The 19836-nt window shown below is 41.0% G+C and overlaps 1 protein-coding gene across 2 annotated transcripts in view; it reads left to right on the forward strand.

The window, feature by feature from the left end:
* Nucleotides 1-4291, forward strand: part of PKIA (cAMP-dependent protein kinase inhibitor alpha) — a 44531-nt gene extending 40240 nt beyond the window's left edge. For both annotated transcript variants that reach the window (XM_057426262.1, XM_057426261.1), the window contains exon 3: nucleotides 1767-4291. In XM_057426262.1, the coding sequence (XP_057282245.1) occupies nucleotides 1767-1846 (80 nt within the window). In that variant the 3' untranslated portion in view covers nucleotides 1847-4291. The remainder of the gene's footprint in view (nucleotides 1-1766) is intronic.
* The last annotated feature ends 15545 nt before the right edge of the window (nucleotides 4292-19836 follow it).

A 19836-nucleotide genomic window follows, 5' to 3' on the forward strand; every position in this document is an offset into this window, starting at 1 on the left:
AGGTTCTTGTAACTCGTAAGCAAAATTATCTGCAAATGTATTTTAAGGCCTTTGATAGGAAAGCTTTGCCAGCAGAAAGGCAAAGTCTGTGAGACGGTGTATTATACATTAAATGGATTTAGACTAGCGAGTTTTTTCAGTGAGTTGAGAAAATTTTTCAAGAAGTGGTATGTTAGAATCTTAGTGCTCCTTCTCTGAATCTTTGAGCAATATGTTTAACATTTAGATAGTGAAATGCTTTGTGTCCAGGATGATTTTTCTTTTAAACACAAATACTTTGCTGGAAACCTTGACTCACCCAGAGAGTACGAGGGATATTAAAGACTTGCCAGTAGTATGGAGTACAGAGCAGGTAAAAAAGGAATTAAAAAAAAAAAATCGGGTTCCACCCATCCGGGCATTTGCACTATCAGAAAAAATGTAGTAGGCCTTGCAGAAAATGCTTGGACAACCTGGGCCAAAGGGATTTCCATCCAATAGGAAATAATTGTATGTCCATCCATTCCTGATGGAATCCTTGTCAGAGGTAAAACTCAGAAATAATTTACTGAGAAGGTGCCTTGCAAACCAGATTTTTATTTATTACTCAATCCATAATGAGCAGAACAAACCTCAGTGTTTAACAGGTTAATCAGTTTATCATACAACTTTTCATCAGGTTGAATTTGATAATTGCCAATACTTCTTGAGGCATTTTGCCACCTCGATACTTAGTGCATGCAGCAAACACAGATGCCACATCTGATCTTTTGCAGTGTTCTTTGAAATGCAAAGAACTTCTTTTTTTTTTCCATTAGCAATGTGCTCTTTCTTATAGAAGAGAAAAAGTGTTTGTGGTGCAGATGTACAGTGTGATCTAAAATAGGGAAACGATAAGCATTTTCTATTGAGAACGATTATATTCTAAAGATCTATAGATTACATGTCAGAGGCACTGCTACGTCCCTTTATAACTTAGTCTATGGAATCTTGTTCTGTTAACTACTGTATCAAGCCAGTTCAGTACAAGTTACTCTGAATCCTTGCAAGATACAAGAGACAACTTATGACTTAACATTATTCCTTACCTAACTCTGTTCCTTATTATGTACCTATAGCTAATAGGTCCAATGTTTAGGGACTTCTGTCTCACTTAGCTTCCACCTGCCTGAACCTTTTAGGTCTTTAACCATTAAGTGAAATACAGTATTTTGCATATAGGTACTAATAGAACATTTTCAGTGCACTACTTAGCCTTCTTTAGACAGGCTTCATGGGTTGTCTGCTCATGTGCCACTGTAAGATGTTTTCTTTTCCTCAGATGGTTCTGTGGTTTGCAGCAAGACAGCTGGACTGAATGCTGTGGGGCATGGTACTGAAAATGGACACACAGAGCAAGCAGCTTTAATAAACTATTGCTTTTGCTGAAGTTGTGTCTCTTTATATAGTAAACTCTGATCAGACTTGGTGTAATGAGGCTTTTTTCTCTTATATTGTCATAATATCATAATGAAGAAATTGTCAAAAATACCCCACTATTTTTGTTAAATTCTTATGGCTACTTTAGGGTCTGTACTTAAAATGATAGTGGTGATTGCAGCTAGGAATTTGTTTTTGAAGGCCTCTCTTGAGATGCAAAGTATGGCTATCTTAGTAAAAGTTTTCATATTTAATGCAAGATTTCAGTTTCTCTTTACTTTGAGACTGGTGGCTGAACAGTTGGGGTTCTGGGAGGAAGACCTTTTTGGTTTAGGGTGGATCACTCATCCTTTTCTTGTCTGTTATAGAAGGAGAAGGAGATGCACAACGAAATCCAAGTGAGCAAACTGGGGAGGCCCAAGGGGAGGCAGCAAAGCAAGAAAGCTGACATCTGACTTTGACCGACTGAAGCAGCTGCTGGATGTTTTCAGACTACAAGAGCATGCTGGAACAAATTTGTTTCCATGAGCAAGCTGGTGGAAAAGAAAGTGCATGTGTCTTCACTGCTGGAACCCACTCAACACAATGCTAAAAATGGGGGTGCAAGCTGTGGCAGAAGACAGAATTTTCTCTACCTCTGTCATTAGCAATGGTTGAACATGTTTTGATTTTTTGGGATAGTGTCATCAGATGGATCCCTTCATAATGACTACTTGATGGGAACACTTTTAGAAAGTAGAACAGGTAAATCTTGTAGCAAATGGCCTGTGAAACATCAGAGGATCTAATTGTGCATCTTAAGCAAAGGCTTGTGTGATCCTCAGAGTTAAAATTCTCTGGCCAAAGCGTTCACCCATTAAAAGAACTGTAAAGAAAGCACTGTTTTTAGAACTTTGCGTCTGTTTTACAGCTCTGTTATTTACAATGGTTTTTGTATTGTATGACTTAGATGCTCCACACTGCCCCTTCTCAACTGCTTATGAAGGATATTTCTGTTACTGTGAATTTTTCTACCACGCGTTTTGAAAGGGCTGGGATTTTGCATAATGTGGTGATGTGCACATGATAGATTTAAAACGTCAACTGCTAAATTGATTATGCCTAAACTGAAATGATTCAGCATCCTTCTAATTTGCTATTAGATGAGCCTTCAAAATGATTTGTTAATGTGAATACTTCAGCGTGTTTTGTGTCCTTGGTACAGTTTTGCCACTTGCCTGTAGCTAGTTGCTTATCAGAGACTCAAATTTGAATATTTTATGTTCTTCTTCCCCATTTTTCTAATTTTATTCCCAATTTCTTAATCTTTCTCCGAGATATTTTTTTAAAATGTTAGTCCAAGTATTTTATTGTTAAGGTAGTTTTAAGAATACACTTATAGCCTTATATAGGTTAAAATTCAAACAGATTCCATGGTGCTAGAGATTTTCCTGGTTCACATCTTAAGGATGGGCCTTGTTTACACACAGGAAAATAACTGGCATAGGTTATTGCCAATTAACGTATTCTGGAATAAGTTTTAGATTGCGGGATAGCCCAGCTAGTGGATCATGGCCTGGATCCACGTAGGGAGAGTATTTTTTCTGTTCCTTGCCTTTGCCTCAGTTGATCAGGCTGTTGAGTTTGCAGAGCCAGTAGCCTGTTAACTGATGCACCAGGTTACAGCCAAGTGCTAGAAGCTGCCTCAGCAGCCTTTTGGCTAGGAGGAAATGGAAATGAGAGACTTCGCATCTAGCACCCAAAAGACTGGAATTTTCCCATTTCATTTATTCCAAAATGACAGTCCTGGACCTTCTTTGAAATACCAGGATAGCTTGTCCATCCAGGAGACTACTTGAAACATCTACAGATTAATAACCTAGTTTGCAGTAGCTATGCTGATTGATGTCCTCCCCCCATCCTGCCCCAATAGACAAGACCATATATGAAGCAAAATGGGCAGCCACACCTCTGTGTGACTAAGGTGAGTAAAGAGAGAGACTGACTAGTAAACCATGGCAATCACATAAGCACCAATCACAAAGTCAGAAGATTAGTTTTCTTTTATTAACAGGAGGTGATGTCACTTTATATATAGTATATATATAATATATATTTTTGTGTTGTTGTTGGTTTCAAATGTTATGCACTTTTTAATGTTTGTAAACTTTTACTAATGATAGTGTGATTGCTTCCTGAATATATTAGTCATCAGTTAACAAAACATCTTTGTGGCCACAGCTGTTTGTTTCTACCATATGTATCATAGTACTTGTCACCTGAAATTCTTTTGTGAGATGTGTGGAGAAAAAGCAAACACTTCTGATCAGTATTATGAGCTCATTTATTAGTGTTAATAAAAAACAAGCCAGCCGTATGCTTGTGGCTCATTAGTGTAATATTAACTCTCACCTTTTATTGTTTGGAAGCTGAATGCCTCGCTGTCTTATTAGCTGTCAAATGCCCTATCTTCTTGGCAACAGAAATAGTCCTTTTGCTTTGAAAATACTGTTAGCCTTAAACTAATTATTTATTTGTTTCACTTGATGTTCCTTTCAAACTTAAAACAATATTACTAATCTTTCTTTTTTAATTATTTTTCCCTCCCGTTGCTCTTGCATCAAGTCTTCAAGCTGAACTGGTTGCCCCTTTGTCATGAACTAGTTACTATCAATCTAGCACAAACACCAGAAGGAAATAAGATTCTAGGGTTTTTTATAGTGTTACTTCATTGATGGTCCGTGAAACATCATCAATAAATTGTCATGGGAAAAGGCAATAGTGGAATAAATAATTACAGTACATTAAATTGTTGGTTTTCCTTATTTTCCTTCAGTGCTTTTTATTTCAGTACACTTTCCTTCTTAATTCCTCTGTGTTGTGAAATAAAATTCATTTCAGCCTTTCTTCCTTATTTTGTGCTGGTTTCTTCTGTTTCTCTTCATTTTCTTTTGTTTTTAAAACAACTACGGAGTCCTTCGGTGCTGTCTAAAACACATCTCTCTGTGATGAAAAATAGCTTTGTTAATTTTAGTGGAGTAAAAGGCTGTTTATGTTCCTCATCCCCAGAGGGATAAAGTAAGCACTCATACACTTTTGGACTCTCCTTGCTCTCTTTATTCGGGATATTTCTATAAGCAGGCCACACTTCATGTAAACATGGGGTTAGTCTGTTCCAAATCACAGCACTGCACCTTAAGCACTGTTACCCAAGCAATTACAAAAGAGCTAGTTCAAGTACAGTCACACCTTTACTTCTGAGTAAGTGCATCATATAACAGGGACCCTAATGGTAGAATCAGACTTTGAATGGGTTGTTTTTCCCTTTGCTAGTTATCTTTTTCAGTAAGCCTGTTACTCTCGCTCCTGTTCCACTATCTTTATATTTTATTGTTTTCATGAAGGGTAAAATATTTAAATGTTTGTTTAATCCAGGATTATTTTAGATCTCTCCAAAAGCTATATAAACTCAACAGTTAGAGCTGAGCTATCAGTTTAATAGTCCCTAAAGGTCTGACTCATGGGGTTTGTGGTGGTGTGTTGTTTGCTTTGCTGTCTCTCTATTTGTATGTTTTCAGTGCTTCCTTCACCTGTCACTTCAGAAAAATAGTCTCTGGACTTACATGCTTCTTGCTGTAATAAAACGTATGACTGTGCTTGCAAGCATTGCACTTGCAGGGTTTAGATTATCCATCCACTTGAAACACAAAGAGTATAGAACAGGAGAGAGATATTGGCTTTTTTTTTTCTTTCCCTGCTTATTTCTATTGATGCTGTCCATGTGCTTCAGAAAGCTTCTGTTAAACAACAGCAAGTACACACATACCCTTATTTCATCAACTATCATTTTAAGTCAGAAATTCACCATGAACTTCCATACAACTATTGAATAAATATAAATAAAAGTCAGTATACCTGCTACTCATCCCTGTTGTTTCTCTTGCCATGTTTTTTCCACAATTTAATGTAGGAAAAATTATATCCTGCTGTGAGTGACAGGTCATGAGCAGTTAGATTTCATGCAAATGGATAATGAAATTATCGTGTGCCCAGAAGAAGGTAGCTACTACCAGAGTGGTTGAGCTGGAATTTCCTGTGGTGTGAATTCTTTCCTTAGCTGAATGGTGAAGAATTCCAGGTGTACTTAGTATTTATAGTTTGTTTCAGAAACATCAATGAATTTTGTACAAAAGAAAGACTGCGAGCTGCTGTTGAGACTGAGCACAGTACTATAGCCCCTACTTTGGCAAAGTTTACCTTACCTCAGTAGTATTTCTATGCTAGAATGCCATATTTTCGCTCTGACTTGTTTTCTTGCTCTGCTCTGACTCTCTTCCTGGTTGTTTGGGGGTTTATTTTTTGTCTTGTGCTTCCCTTGTAAAATAATACCTAGAAACATGGATATGTATTTGGGATACACATGGATATTGGATTTTCTGTATATTTAACTGACTGAAGTCTTCGGAGTGGAAAAGTTGTTTCTCTTCATCTTTTTGTTCAGTACACAAAGGAGGATCTGCTTCAAAGTTCTCACTCAGCATGAGAGAAGCAATAAAGCCTGGAAGAAAGTGTGGATTGAAGAAGATAGGCCAGCAATATAAGGAGGTTATCTTTTCTTAATAGTAAGACAGGTGCAGCCCAATGCAGAAAATAGCTTCCTCTATCATATCATGGACAGATTCGTTGGTCTTCACTAAAAAGAAGATAAATTGTTTAACTTGGGTGATATTTTGACTTAAGAACCAACTTCAGGTTTTCAACAGAGCTCCAAAACTGAAACACACATAAATCTATGCCCCTTTTCCTTGAGACAAATGAGAATCACCAGGTTCTAATGAAAAAGAATGAGATTTCTAAGATAAATAAGAAAGCAGTACTAGATAACTAAGAGAAGATACTCTTTGAAAAGCAGAAACTTTTAACAAGAAAAATACAGACATGGAGGTAGTAGCCAGAAAATTCTCACTATTCTGTACAGGCTCAAGCAGAATTCTATTCTTTCCTGTGGGAGAATAAGGACAGAGATGGTCAATATGAATGTTTGTTACATTTCCATTATTTTAGTTATGTAACATGCTGCCAGTATATGTCTGAGAGAAATAACGGTCAAACAGTGGTCTGTACAAATAGGATAACAGGTTCCTGTTGTTGTGTGTGAATAATTTATAGTGAGTTAGAATACTAATAACTCATAAAAGCAGAGAGCAAAGATAAACACAAATACAGTGCATTCATTTTATCATTCATTTTCAGTGGCGTTTTCACTGTTTCCTACTAGTTCATACCACTCACTTGCCTGTAACGTGATTTCTGTTGTCTGTGTTATTTTCAGTTTAGTGATTTAGCTGGCTGTTGATGTAAGAACATGTACTGTGAAAGTTTAGAAACTCATGTACAGTAATGATAACTATAGGATGCTTTAATATTTCTCTTTGTCAATGAAACAGGACATATATGGGTCATTGGGGTCAGGAGCTATTCGAAAATATCCTTGGCTGCTGTCACTTGGGGGAAAGAATCCAGTAACTACTGGAAAAAGCCATGCTAGCTTTTTGGTGGAATGATGTTATAGCTACAGATGAATATAAAAGACCAAGACTATGGGTAAATTTGGGGAGGGAGAGGTTGGGGTCAGGGGCATTAAGCTTGGGGTTTTACACAAGTAGCCTGAAAACCATACCCTTGGTGAACTATGACTACTAAATTGGATTGGGCAAACTTAAAAAGCTCTTGATGTTTTAAGAAGTTTGGCCATAACCCATACAACACACCATTGTACTTGGAAAACCTTTTCAGGCTGATTTCTCCTCACCAAGGATGGTATGCTCTTTATCAAAACACATGCTGATACAAGATGCAATTGGAAGCAGAAATAGTCAATCAGAATGTACAGCAACAAAGAAAGTGTCACTCCTCCACAGTGACTTCACTCACATACAGCATCTGCAGGTAGTGCTTGAGACTGTGGTAGCACATTGAATTTTACCTTGGTCAGAACAGGATTATCAGCAGCCCCTGTGGAACACATCTGAACCATACATCTTACCACCAGGCAGGGCTGATCATATTTTCTGAACTAATTATTTATTTTCTATCTGATGTTCAAATTAAATCACTCTAATGTATGCTTCTGAATATGCATATGGTAATGAATATGGTAATAAATAGGCTGCATTTTAATAGGATGTCTTTGAGTTATTTGGACATGGAGGACATTTATAATGTCCTATGGATCTGTATGTATTTTATGCCTATATTTACACTGAAAATATACTATATATTTTCTGATTAAATTTCATAAGCCAAATAGGAATATGCAACATGAAAGTACTCTATGATATTTAGCTTTTTATAGTATACATTCATCTCTTTTTACTAATCCTGAAAGTTGTACATAAGTGCAAATAGGATGCAACTCCCATGTTTCAGTAAAAGATCTTCATTTCCACAGCCTATCTTTGATCCTGCAATGCAGTCAAAATGTAGACTGTGTAACATCTGATTATAGTCATCATTTCCCTAGCAACAGACTGATGCCCTCAATACATTACACAATATACTTCAGAGAACAGGGCACGCTGTAAGGGAAGAAGATGGATGACTTAAAAGGTCTTTTTCATCTATAATTCTTTTCATCCAGGGAAAGAATTAAGAACTCTCTCTGGACACAAACACAACATCCTTACTTGTTTGGAAGTGCAAATAGCAACGCTGAGTAATAGCAATGATCCTGTAGAAACTATGACTGTGGCGTTGTTATGGAGCCCTCCTCTCCGAAAAATAAAATGAAAGCACCTCGGGAAGTAAGCAATAAACAGCACACGGACACCTCCTGGTGGCACCAGGCAGTATTTTGAATAGAGGGATTAGAAATTAAGCCAACCCGTAGAAGCACAGGCCCAACCAGCTATGGTGGATCTGTGGTGATTAAGGTGTTGAGAAAATTCCCTGGAAATCATGAAAGCAAAGTGTTGTAAATGCATCTTTGAGTTACAGCCGTGGCTTTTGACATTAATCTCTTAAAATACCTATTATTTTACAGAGCTTTCCCAGGATTTGCACCTATACCCCATCCGTACAGATCTCCATAATTGCTAGAAATCAAACTGGGGTTTTAAGTAGGCCTTGCAACTGATTCCAGCACATCTGCAGATATGCATTATTCTCTTGTCTTCATATGATCTCTGACTGCTATGATGACAGCCCACAGAATGCCAGCCTGCACTCACCAGTCTGACAGCATAGTCAAGCCAGTGTACATTCCTGGTGACCTGTACTATTAGGAAATTCAGAACCTGTGTCTAGCAAATAGGCTTTAAGTTAAAATAAATCATCATGGCAAACCCAAAGAATACTCTTCTGATACTTGTGGAAAGTTCGTGCTTACTGGAATTCCTGGGGTGGTGGGGAGGAACACCACATGGAAGTGTCATCAAAGCAAATTCAGAAGAAGAAGAAGAGCTATTTAAAGCCTTACAGGGTGCTTATGATAGACCTCTCTTTCCTGGACCTAATCCCATGAACAGGGCCAAGCAATGAGACGAATAATGACAGGATTTGGTGGCTTTTACTGTAAGTAGCCCAAGGTACTTCAAAGAGAAAAGGACCACAAGAGAGCACTCTTTAGTGCAGGAGACAAGAGATCATATGGAAAGGTGGATGAGAAAGCACTTCATTTTAGTAATTATTTAAACAAGACGGTCTCATTTCTTCATAGAGAGGCTTAGTGTTGGAGCATATGAAAGGGCACAATGGAGCTCCTGAACTATATCACTAATCCCAGGCATGACAGTAGGAAAGGCTGGTAAAACACACTGATGTGTTGCTATGCAGAAGTCTCAGAAAGCTGCTTTTCTGACGATTAACAATACTTTGTAGCAATTCAAGTCCTGCCACCTCTTCAGCCTAACCTGCCAAACTCTGTCCTGTTGCTGACAGTCTCACATCTAGGCTTGCTTTTTTTTTCTTTTTTCTTTTTTCTTCTTTTTTTTTCTCAAAGAAACACAACTTTTCAACATGTTCTTATGAAAGACCAGAACAGGCCTGAGATGGGATGCCACGCTCAAATGCCTAAACCAGACAGACACTTCAAAAATCTGAGAGAGAACCTTTTCACGCCAACATTGTTGCATGTTTATATACATACAGCTAAGAAGATAGGAGCTTTCTACTGTCTCCAGTCCAAAATAGCTCTCTAGGGGATCACAATCCATGATAACTGTCATGGTTTAAAACCAGGCAGAGGGCTCGTTCAATCACTTCCCCCTCTTCTTGCTCTCCCCCTACTCCCAGAGGGATGGAGAGGAGAATTGAAAAGAATGCAACTCCCACGGGTTGAGATAAGAACCGTTTAGTAACTAAGGTATAACACAAATCACTACTGCTACCACCAATAATAACAATGATAAAGGAAATAACAAAGGAAGAGAATACATCACTTCACCACCAGCTGACTGATAACTCGCCCCCCCCCGCCCCAGCCCGACCAAGCACTGACCAACCCTGCAATCTCCCAGCCCTTCTGGGTAACTCCCAGTTACCTCCTGGGCATGACGTGCTGTGGTATGGAATACCTCTTTGGTCAGTTTGGGTCAGGTGTCCTGTCTCTGCTTCCTCCCGGCTTCCCCTCCTCCCTGGCAGAGCATGAGGCTCACAAAGTCCTTGGCCAAACCAAAACATCCTTGTTATCAGCTCTGTTCCCGAGCTGAAAGTCAAAACACAGCACTGCACCAGCTACCAAGGAGGAGAAAAATGACTGCTACTGCTGAACCCAGGACAAAGCTCACTGCTTCTCTCTGACTCAGTGTTAGCTTCATCACATTTCAAGAAGGTTTGGCACGTGTTAGAAGCTCTGTAAAAGTCCTTTCTAAAGGCAATAGTTGCTAAACAAAAGATTGTCCATTCACTTCAACCACATAATGTTTCCTTATAACACGTAATCAGTATTGCCACAACTCTGGTGAGTAAACCTAGTTTCTACCATCCTTCCTGATGACTGAAAAGTGACTTAGTGCTGCACTTGGTTACATTTTATATCAACAAATTTCTCATTACAGTATCTATAATATGTTCCTTCTTCAAAATCAAGTTGTCAGATCAGTCATTTTTAGAACTATGAATCAGTTCTGTATGAAACAAAACCACACAAGGAAATTACATTCCCTCTGAAGTAGCCTATCTGCTTTCACATATTCAGGTTCCACAGAACATCATAATATTATGAATTATGACAGTGATGGTACTGAGTACTGGTACAAGAGTACCCTTCTTGTACAACTGTTGTCTTAAACATAGCAAAATGTTACGCTTGTATCAGTCAAAAAATAAAATTTACTATTTAACTATTCCAGACACAGTTCTGTCATGTGCACGGCTTTCTCCAGCAGAGTTACCAGTATACCTAGACATATGTAGCCACCTGTGAAACTCATCAATTGTGAATTCTGATTCTTTTGCTTCAGAACACATTCTCACTTAGAACTTCCTTGGTTTTGAAAGCTGAAAATGATAAAACTCCTATGTACTTTCCTGATATATATATATATTAATATACATATATATATGAATGCTCAAGGACTGGAAAAAACATTCCTTTCTTTGGTGTGCTCTGTACTAGTTACTGGCCTGTGAAAGTCAAAGCAAAACAAGTTCCCGTATTTAATATTACAGAAGAATCCACCCACTAAATAGCATTCTACCGAATTTTGGCCCTTAACTATCTAATGTTGATGTCAGCTCCTTGTAGTATCACTGTATTGCCCTGAAGACACTATTGTTTCAAAAGATGAAGTACTTTATTTATTCTACCGTAGTGGTTTGTAAAGCTTGTATGCAGATGCATCAACATAATATTTTTGTTTGAGCTGCAGGACCCCTGCTTTCATCTCAGCTACCTGCAAGGCCTAAGAGCTTCCTAAGAGCTCACAAACTCTTTTTGGTCCCTCCCTACTGTCTCTCATGAAATATTCAGGCTCTGTTCTCTCAAGTATTATTCTGTTTCTCAAAATTACCTCAGTAATTGTTATTCATGTGTTGTGAAGTCAGAAAACATTTAGAATTTACTACTTTTAGATATATTAAAACTGATTGTTATTTTTCCTCTGCTGTTTTTATTTCCTTAGGACAAATGATGCTATTCAGTAGATATTCCAGTTTGCTAAACATTTTCACAGTACTACTGGAGGTAAGTGAATGTAAAGAACCAATCAGTTAATTTCGAACTAGAAAAGAAGCAAGTAACTCCTTTGGGTTTTACACTACTCTACATATACACAAAGTAGACTGCTGAGTACATTCTGCAAAATAACATGTTTCTTTTAAAAGGGGGGGGGGGGAATCTCATCTTTACAGATTATAGTGCAATCTCATAAAAACTCGATTCACGGAAGACAATAGACTTGGATTAGTATAAAACTCATGTGGAGGTACACTCTGACTACCAGAAGCAGGTTAATCTGATAAATTTTTGGTGAGGGTTTCTGTCACAATGAGAATTAATGGAGTATTTTTTTGCCTTTAAGTTTCACTAAATAAATTGCTCCAATTTAAAACCAATGATTCCCATCCTTCATCTGACCACGTGTGCCAAGTGTACTCATTTTGGCTGAGTTAAAGTTAATTTTCTATGTGTGTAGTCAATAGAGAGAGAAGCTTCTGCAGGGGATGATTTAAGAAGCACAATCTAGTTAGGTTCTTTGAATTGTCCCTACAAAAAGAGTTTGGGGGACTATCTGGCTTAGTTACACAGTCAATTCTTTTCATTTTCTAACATGAATATTTCCTTACAGCTATGCACTGGAGAATCAGGACTCACAGACTCACTTGTCTTTTAATCTTCATTTTTTTTTAATAATTTTGCCATTTCTTACAAAGTGAGGGCTCATAAGAAAAGTGGAACAGCTATTCCAAAAATATGTACCAGTTTCACTACAGTCCATCTACAAACCATCATAGAATGGTTTGTGTTGGAAGAGACCTTAAAGATCATCTAGTTCCACCCCCCTGCCACAGGCAGAGACACCTTCCACTCCACCAGGTTACTCCAAGCCCCATCCAACCTGGCCTTGAACACTGCCAGGGATAGGGCAGTCACAGCTTCTCTGGGCAACCTGTGCCAGTGCCTCACCACCCACACATGGAAGAACTGGTTCCTAGTATTTAGTTTAAATCTACCCTTTTTCAGTTTAACATCACTTCCCCTTGTTCTATCCCTACATGCCCTTATACAAAGTTCTTCTCTGTCTTTCTTTTAGGCCCTCTTTAGGTATATCCTTATATAGGAACCATTTTAACTGGGCAAATGAGGCTCTGCAGATTCAGATACAAGATGATTCACAATGAGGTTGCAGTTGACAAACACACTGATACTACTATTCAACATATAATAAGCTAAGTAGCTGAAAAAGAATCCCATCTTGGAACTGGTAATCAAAGCAGTACCCCAAAAGACACTAATCTGACCAGCCATGCAAGGTCCTAAAGAAGGATATTAATAACCCCAGTAACAGGCATCTGGAGTTCATTTCAGCAACTGTATTGCATATGAAAGTGCATGACTGAGGTGACAATTAAGTGCCTTCAGTGGTAAACAGGCAGATACAAGTCTCCACTTTTAAACCTTCAGTGATATTTGTTATGAATTTGAAAATTGCTCTTACATGAAACCTTATACCTTTTTCATATATGAAAAAAATGTGTATTGGGTTGTGCCACTGATTTTATTTTCAAGGGGCAGGATGATACTATTGTGCTTCATATTATCTTCCTTTGTACTTACATGGTAGAAGGAGGAGGGAGCTATATGTCATCTTGAAGTGTATTTCCTTCCATGTACTACCATGTTCTTTAACACTTTTAGATTTTAAGAGTGCTTGAAACCAAATATAACAGAAGAACTATCATGTCTGTATCTGTATCTGTGTCTACACCTATACCTATATATCTTTATTTAAAAACCTGCCCCAGGGAGCGTGAGCAACCAGGAGCGCGGCGAACAGAGCGGGTCGAGGCAGTTCGCGTGGGCAGGCGAGCGGGATGGTGAGCACCCGTCGTATGATCAGGGCCCGGTCTGGGAGCTCTGCTCTGGCTGCCCCGGCGGTGGCCAGCGTAGGCACCCAGACAGAGCCGATGAGAGGGGAGGCTGCAGTGCAGAGCTCGGGGTACAGAGAGTGCCTGCACTGGTCTGGTGAGGGGAGGGTGCGCAATGGGCAGGGCTGCACTCGGTGCTCCCTGGTGGAGGTGCTCCTGCAGCAGGGGCTGAGCTGCGGGATGCTGTTAATAGGCTGCGAGATGTCAGGGAAGCTGAGAGGAAGCAGGAGTGCTTGCTCCCGGCCCAAACTGTGCAGGGGCCTCGAGCTTCACCTCTAGCTCATGAAGGAAAGAAGGAGGCCGTTAACCCGGGAAGCTGGGAATTAGTGACAAAAAGAAACAACAAAAAAAAAGAAGGAAAAGGACAACCAAAAGCGAGGGGCTTCCCCCTAAAGCCCCTGTCTCCACGCAGGACAGCTTTGCTGTCCTGCAGGGGGCTAATGAGGAAGCGCCCTAGAGCCAGAAACAGCCGGCTGATGCACTGCTAAAGAAGATCTCTACCGGTGCTGCCAGGAAAAAGCGGCGGGTCATAGTAGTAGGGGACTCTACACTGGAAGGGACAGAAGCACTCGTCTGCCGGAGAGACCCTGTCTCAAGGGAGGTGTGTTGCCTACCGGGGGCACGGATGAGGGATGTGACAGAGAGGCTGCCTGCTCTAGTAAGTCCCAGGGGCTATTACCCACTGCTGGTGATACATGTGGGTGCTAGGGACATAGATAGTAGTAGCCAGGGGAGCATAAAGAAGGACTACAGAGCCCAGGGGGAGGTGGTTAGGGGCTCTGGAGCTCAGGTGGTCTTTTCATCAATTCTCCAGGGTACAGGGGAAGGCCTAAAAAAGCTAGGAGGATTAGCCAGGTTAATAAATGGTTAAAAGGGTGGTGTCATAGTCAGGGGTTTGGGTGTCTTGAACACGGGACCCAAGCTTGTAGGCCAGGTCTAGTGGTGGCTGGTGGAGCTGGTCTGATGATAAAGAAGGGAAAGAGCAGTTTTGGTAGGAGGCTTGCCAGACTGGTCAAGGAGGCTTTAAACTAGATGTGTTGGGGGAGGGGGGGCATCGTTCCATTCCAACACACCCAGTCAGTTGCCAGAACCTATAATAAATGCTTGGAGCAATGTAGAGATATCCCAGCCGCTCCAGCCAATGAGCCGGCTTCAGTTGGAGCTCGGCTCTGATGCCTCTATATGAATGCCCGTAGCATGGGGAACAAACAAGAGGAATTAGAGATGTGTGCATGTCTATGGGGGCATGATGTAATAGGAATCGCAGAAACATGGTGGGATGGCTCCTACAACTGGAGTGTTGGAATGGAAGGTTACAGGCTCTTTAGGAAGGACAGGCCTGGCAGGCGGGGAGAGGGAGTTGCCCTTTATGTTAGTGATAGGCTGGAGAGTATGGAACTCTGTCTGGGGACAGGTGAGCAGTCCACAGAGAGTTTGTGGGTCAGGGTTAAAGGGAATATAGCTATGGGAGACATTACTGTGGGGATCTGTTACAGACCACCTGATCAAGGAGAACCTGCGGATGAAGCACTGTATAGACAGGTAGGAAAAGCCTCATGCTCGCAGGCCCTTGTTCTCATGGGTGACTTCAACCACCCTGACATCTGTTGGAAAGATGGTACGGCCTGGCACAAGCAATCCAGGAGGTTCCTCGATTGTGTGGAAGACAACTTCCTTCTGCAAGTAATAGAGGAGCTGACAAGGAGAGGTGCCCTGCTTGACCTCATGCTCACCAACAGGGAAGGGCTGGTTGGAAATGTGATGCTCCAGGGCAGCCTTGGATGCAGCAATCACGAGATGCTCGAATTTGAGATCCTCAGGACAGTGATAAGAGCGTGCAGCAAGCTCACTGCCCTAGACTTCAAGAGAGCAGACTTTGGCCTCTTCAGGAACCTGTTTTGGAAGGTTCCATGGGATACAGCCCTAGAGGGCAGAGGGGCCCAAGGCTGTTGGTTGATATTCAAGGATGACCTGCTACAAGCTCAGGAGTGTTGCATCCCAACCAGACGGAAGTACAGCAGGAGGGCCAGGAGACCTCCTTGGATGGATAAGGAGCTCCTGAGGAAAACTCAAATGGAAAAAGAGACTTATAATAAGTGGAAGCAAGTACAGGCGGCCTGGGAAGAATACAGGGATGTTGTCTGGGAAGCTAGGGACCAGGTTAGGAAAGCTAAGGCTCAGTTAGAATTAAACTTAGCTAGAGGTATTAAAGATAACAGGAAGGGATTCTACAGGTACATAGCAAATAAAAAACAGACTAGGGAGAACGTAGGCCCCCTCAGGAAGCTCTCAGGAGAACTGGCTACATAGGATTTGGAGAAGGCTGAGGTTTTGAATGACTTCTTTGCCTCAGTCTTCACTGGCAAAGGCTCTGACTGCACCACCCAAGTCTTGGAAGGCAGATGCAGGGACTGTGAGAATGAAGACCTTGCGCCCACTGTAGGAGAGGATCTGGTTCAAAACCATCTTAAAAATCTGAACGTGCACAAGTCCATGGGTCCTGATGAAATCCATCTGCAGGTCCTGAAGGAGCTGGCAAATGAAGTTGCGAAGCCGCTGGCCATCATATTTGAAAAATCGCGGCAGTCAGGTGAAGTTCCCAACGACTGGAAAAAGGGAAATATAACCCCCATTTTCAAGAAGGGGAAAATGGATGACCCGGGGAATTACAGACCAGTCAGTGTCACCTCTGTGCCTGGCAAAATCTTGGAGCAGATTCTCCTGGAAGGCATGCTAAGGCACAAGAAAAACAACAAGGTGCTTGGTGACAGCCAGCATGGCTTCACTAAGGGGAAATCCTGCCTGACCAATTTGGTGGCCTTCTATGATGGGGCTACAGAACTGATGGACAGGGGTAGAGCAGTTGATGTCATCTACCTGGACTTGTGTAAAGCGTTCGACACTGTCCCACACGACATCCTTGTCTCTAAATTGGAGAGACATCAATTTGATGGATGGACCACTCGGTAGATAAAGAACTGGCTGGATGGCCGCACACAAGGAGCTGTGGTCAATGGCTCAATGTCCAGCTGGAGACCAGTAACGAGTGGTGTCCCTCAGGGATCAGTGTTGGGACCGGTCTTGTTTAACATCTTTGTTGCTGACATGGACAGTGGGATTGAGTGCGCCCTTAGCAAGTTTGCCGATGACACCAAGCTGTGTGGTTCGGTTGATACCCTGGAGGGAAGGAATGCCATCAGAGGGACCTCGACACGCTTGTGAGGTGGGCTGATGCCAACCTCATAAGGTTTAACCATGACAAGTGCAAGGTCCTACGCCTGGGTGGGAGCAATCCCAGGCACAGCTACAGGTTGGGCAGAGAAGAGATTCAGAGCAGCCCTGCAGAGAAGGACTTGGGGGCATTGGTCGATGAGAAAATGAACATGGGCCGGCAGTGTGCGCTTGCAGCCCAGAAAGCCAACCGTATCCTGGGCTGCATCAAAAGGAGCGTGACCAGCAGGCTGAGGGAGGTGATCCTGCCCCTCTACTCTGCTCTTGTGAGACCTCACTTGGAGTATTGTGTGCAGTTCTGGTGTCCTCAACATAAAAAGGACATGGAACTGTTGGAACAAGGAGGGCCACGAGGATGATCAGGGGACTGGAGCACCTCCTGTATGAAGACAGGCTGAGGAAGTTGGAGCTGTTCAGCCTGGAGAAGAGAAGGCTGCATGGAGACCTCATAGCAGCCTTCCAGTATCTGAAGGGGGCCTACAAGGATGCTGGGAAGGGACTCTTCATTAGGGACTGTAGTGATAGGACAAGGGGTAACTGGTTAAAACTTAAACAGGGGAAGTTTAGATTGGATATAAGACAGAAGTTCTTTCCTGTTAGGGTGGTGAGGCACTGGAATGGGTTGCCCTGGGAGGTTGTGAATGCTCCATCCCTGGCAGTGTTCAAGGCCAGGTTGGACGAGGCCTTGGGTGATATGATTTAGCGTAAGGTGTCCCTGCCGATGTCAGGGGGGTTGGAACTAGATGATCTTAAGGTCCTTTCCAACCCTAATGATTCTATGATTCTATGATTTAAATCTGTATTACATGTATATCTACATCTAATCATATGTATTAGATATAGCTATATGGAGATACACTAGCTACATTTATACAGATACAATCATATAAATATATATACTACAGATATATATTACATATCTCTACAATCCATAATGAGTAGAAAAGTACAATTTTCTCAAGCAGAAAAATTACTTGACTCACCAACAACAATCATGTGGTAATTCCATCATTATCTTTACAGTTTCAGCAATAGGAAAAGCAGAACACATTTTTCTAGAGCATTATAATGCCTAACTAGTCCAGGCAGGCTGAGATTATTTTTGTCTTTGTTCAAATAGATGAACTATTTAATTCAAAGCTGTATGCTTTATTACATGTACATCACAGAGAGGTAAATGGCACGTTAGCATTTATATTCCAGTAAAGATAGTACACTAAGTCTTTTGCAGAGAAGTTACAGGACAAGTAAGCAATTTTATCTCAAAAGCTTTCATGCTGTAGTTTGACAGCTTGGGCTTTAAAACCTGGGAGTTCTATGAGCCAGTCTGTCAGGCTGCATCATAAGAAAGTACAAATGCACTGTACATGAAGTGGAGGTGCAGCATAGAACCTTGAAGCTCCACACATGAAAAAGGTAACCCCTTTCAGTTACCATCTTTTATCCATAAGCTGATACTCTCACTCATCCTTACCAGAAAGCTGAAATAAATGCTGGGGGGAAAGGGATGTCCCACAGAGGTTTTGATAAACCTCATTTAGTGGCTCATTGCCCAGGGAAGTGGTGGAGTCACCATTCCTGAAGGTATTTAAAAGACATGTAAATATAGCGCTTAGGGACGTGGTTTAGTGGCGGACTTGGCAGTCCTAAGTGTGCAAAGTTAATGATTGGACTCAATGATCTTAAAGGTCTTTTCTAACCTAAATGATTCTATCATTCCATGACTTTATGACAGCCAGTGAGTATAAGACTACCGAGGCCAGAACCGCCTCCTAAAACCTTGATTCTTTCAGGAAGTTCCTTCTTTTTTATTCTATTTATCCTATTCATCAGATTTGCCAGCTCATCCTTTAAAGTCAAAACTCAGTACCTTAAATAAGGGACCTAAACATACCTGAAGGTCCAAATGCTTTGTCCCTTTGTGGTTGAAGGTGAGATGTCCTCCCCTTTCCTACTGAAAGCAACAAAAACTTTGGGGCACTTTACTGCTTGAAGAATATACCTCAAGCATACATGAAACAAAACGGGTCAGGTGATCATGACAGTACACTGTGTCTTAGTCTAACATTCAGTCTTCCTAGGACACTACTTTATCAAAAGTTGTAGCAACTGTGCCTGTTTTCACACAGTTTGAAGATTAAAGCTTTCTTACATAACATCAAAGGTTCAGAATAAATCCCATCCTTTGTCTGAGGCTTTGAATATCCATCATCTACCTTCAAGGCAAGAAAGTATTCTGGTCCTGAGACCCTCAAGCCTTCCTTTTAAAGTGTTTCCTCACTCTGTAAAAAGAAATTAAAGGCCTTAATTTCTCCCAGGTGAATGCCCTAACCACTAGACTACCTGACAATAGGCCCAAAACTACACTTATTTTCTTTAAGGAAAAAGAGTAGGATTGATAAGCTTATCTTCAAAAGAAATTATTCAAAGAGATTTACATGCTTAATAACAGCAGTCAAGCCAAAGAAGAGAAAGGCAGCCCCCAAGCCCAAAGGGAGAGATTTACGTCCCTGACAAGCAGGTCTTAACCACCTCTTTGTGTTATTCTTTACAGGCTTATGCACAGGCACATGACTTCCACGCATCACATTTCTGTGCCCATAACCCAGAATCAGCCTAGACATCCTCAAAGCACAGAGAATTGCAATAGTTGTATCCTCCTCATGAACCCAGTCCCACATTTATTAACCCTCTCCGCTCTCACAGGAGAGATCATAAGACATGACTGATCTGAAATCTAAATATAACCAATTATTTTCTCTCCCAAAACAAGAATAAAACCTACTTAAACTACAACTATGCAACCCATCAGTCACATCTAGGTGCAGATTTGATTCTGACATTGATATTCTAGGTTAATCTTAGTAGAGGCTAGTGACTAACAACTGCTTTTGAAGCTGTCAGTTAACCACTGCTTTCCCATCCTATGATCTCTGCCTTCATAACGTAACCTGCCTTTTTCATGTATGATGTTGCTGGTTCATAAAAAAATCCCCAAACATCCTTTATTGAGAGAAATATACAACTAGGTGAATACAATTTGGAGGTTAAGGAAGAACAAAAATCGACAAAATCATCGTAGTTAGTCCTTTCCTGATCTGGGGAGATGCTTTTACAGTATTATGAGCAAGTATTTTGACA

The sequence above is a fragment of the Pezoporus wallicus genome, unplaced genomic scaffold, assembly GCF_028554395.1.
Source record: "Pezoporus wallicus isolate ANWC-B61680 ecotype Strahan unplaced genomic scaffold, APGP_CSIRO_Pwel_v1 contig_4131, whole genome shotgun sequence".
Lineage (NCBI taxonomy): Eukaryota > Metazoa > Chordata > Aves > Psittaciformes > Psittacidae > Pezoporus > Pezoporus wallicus.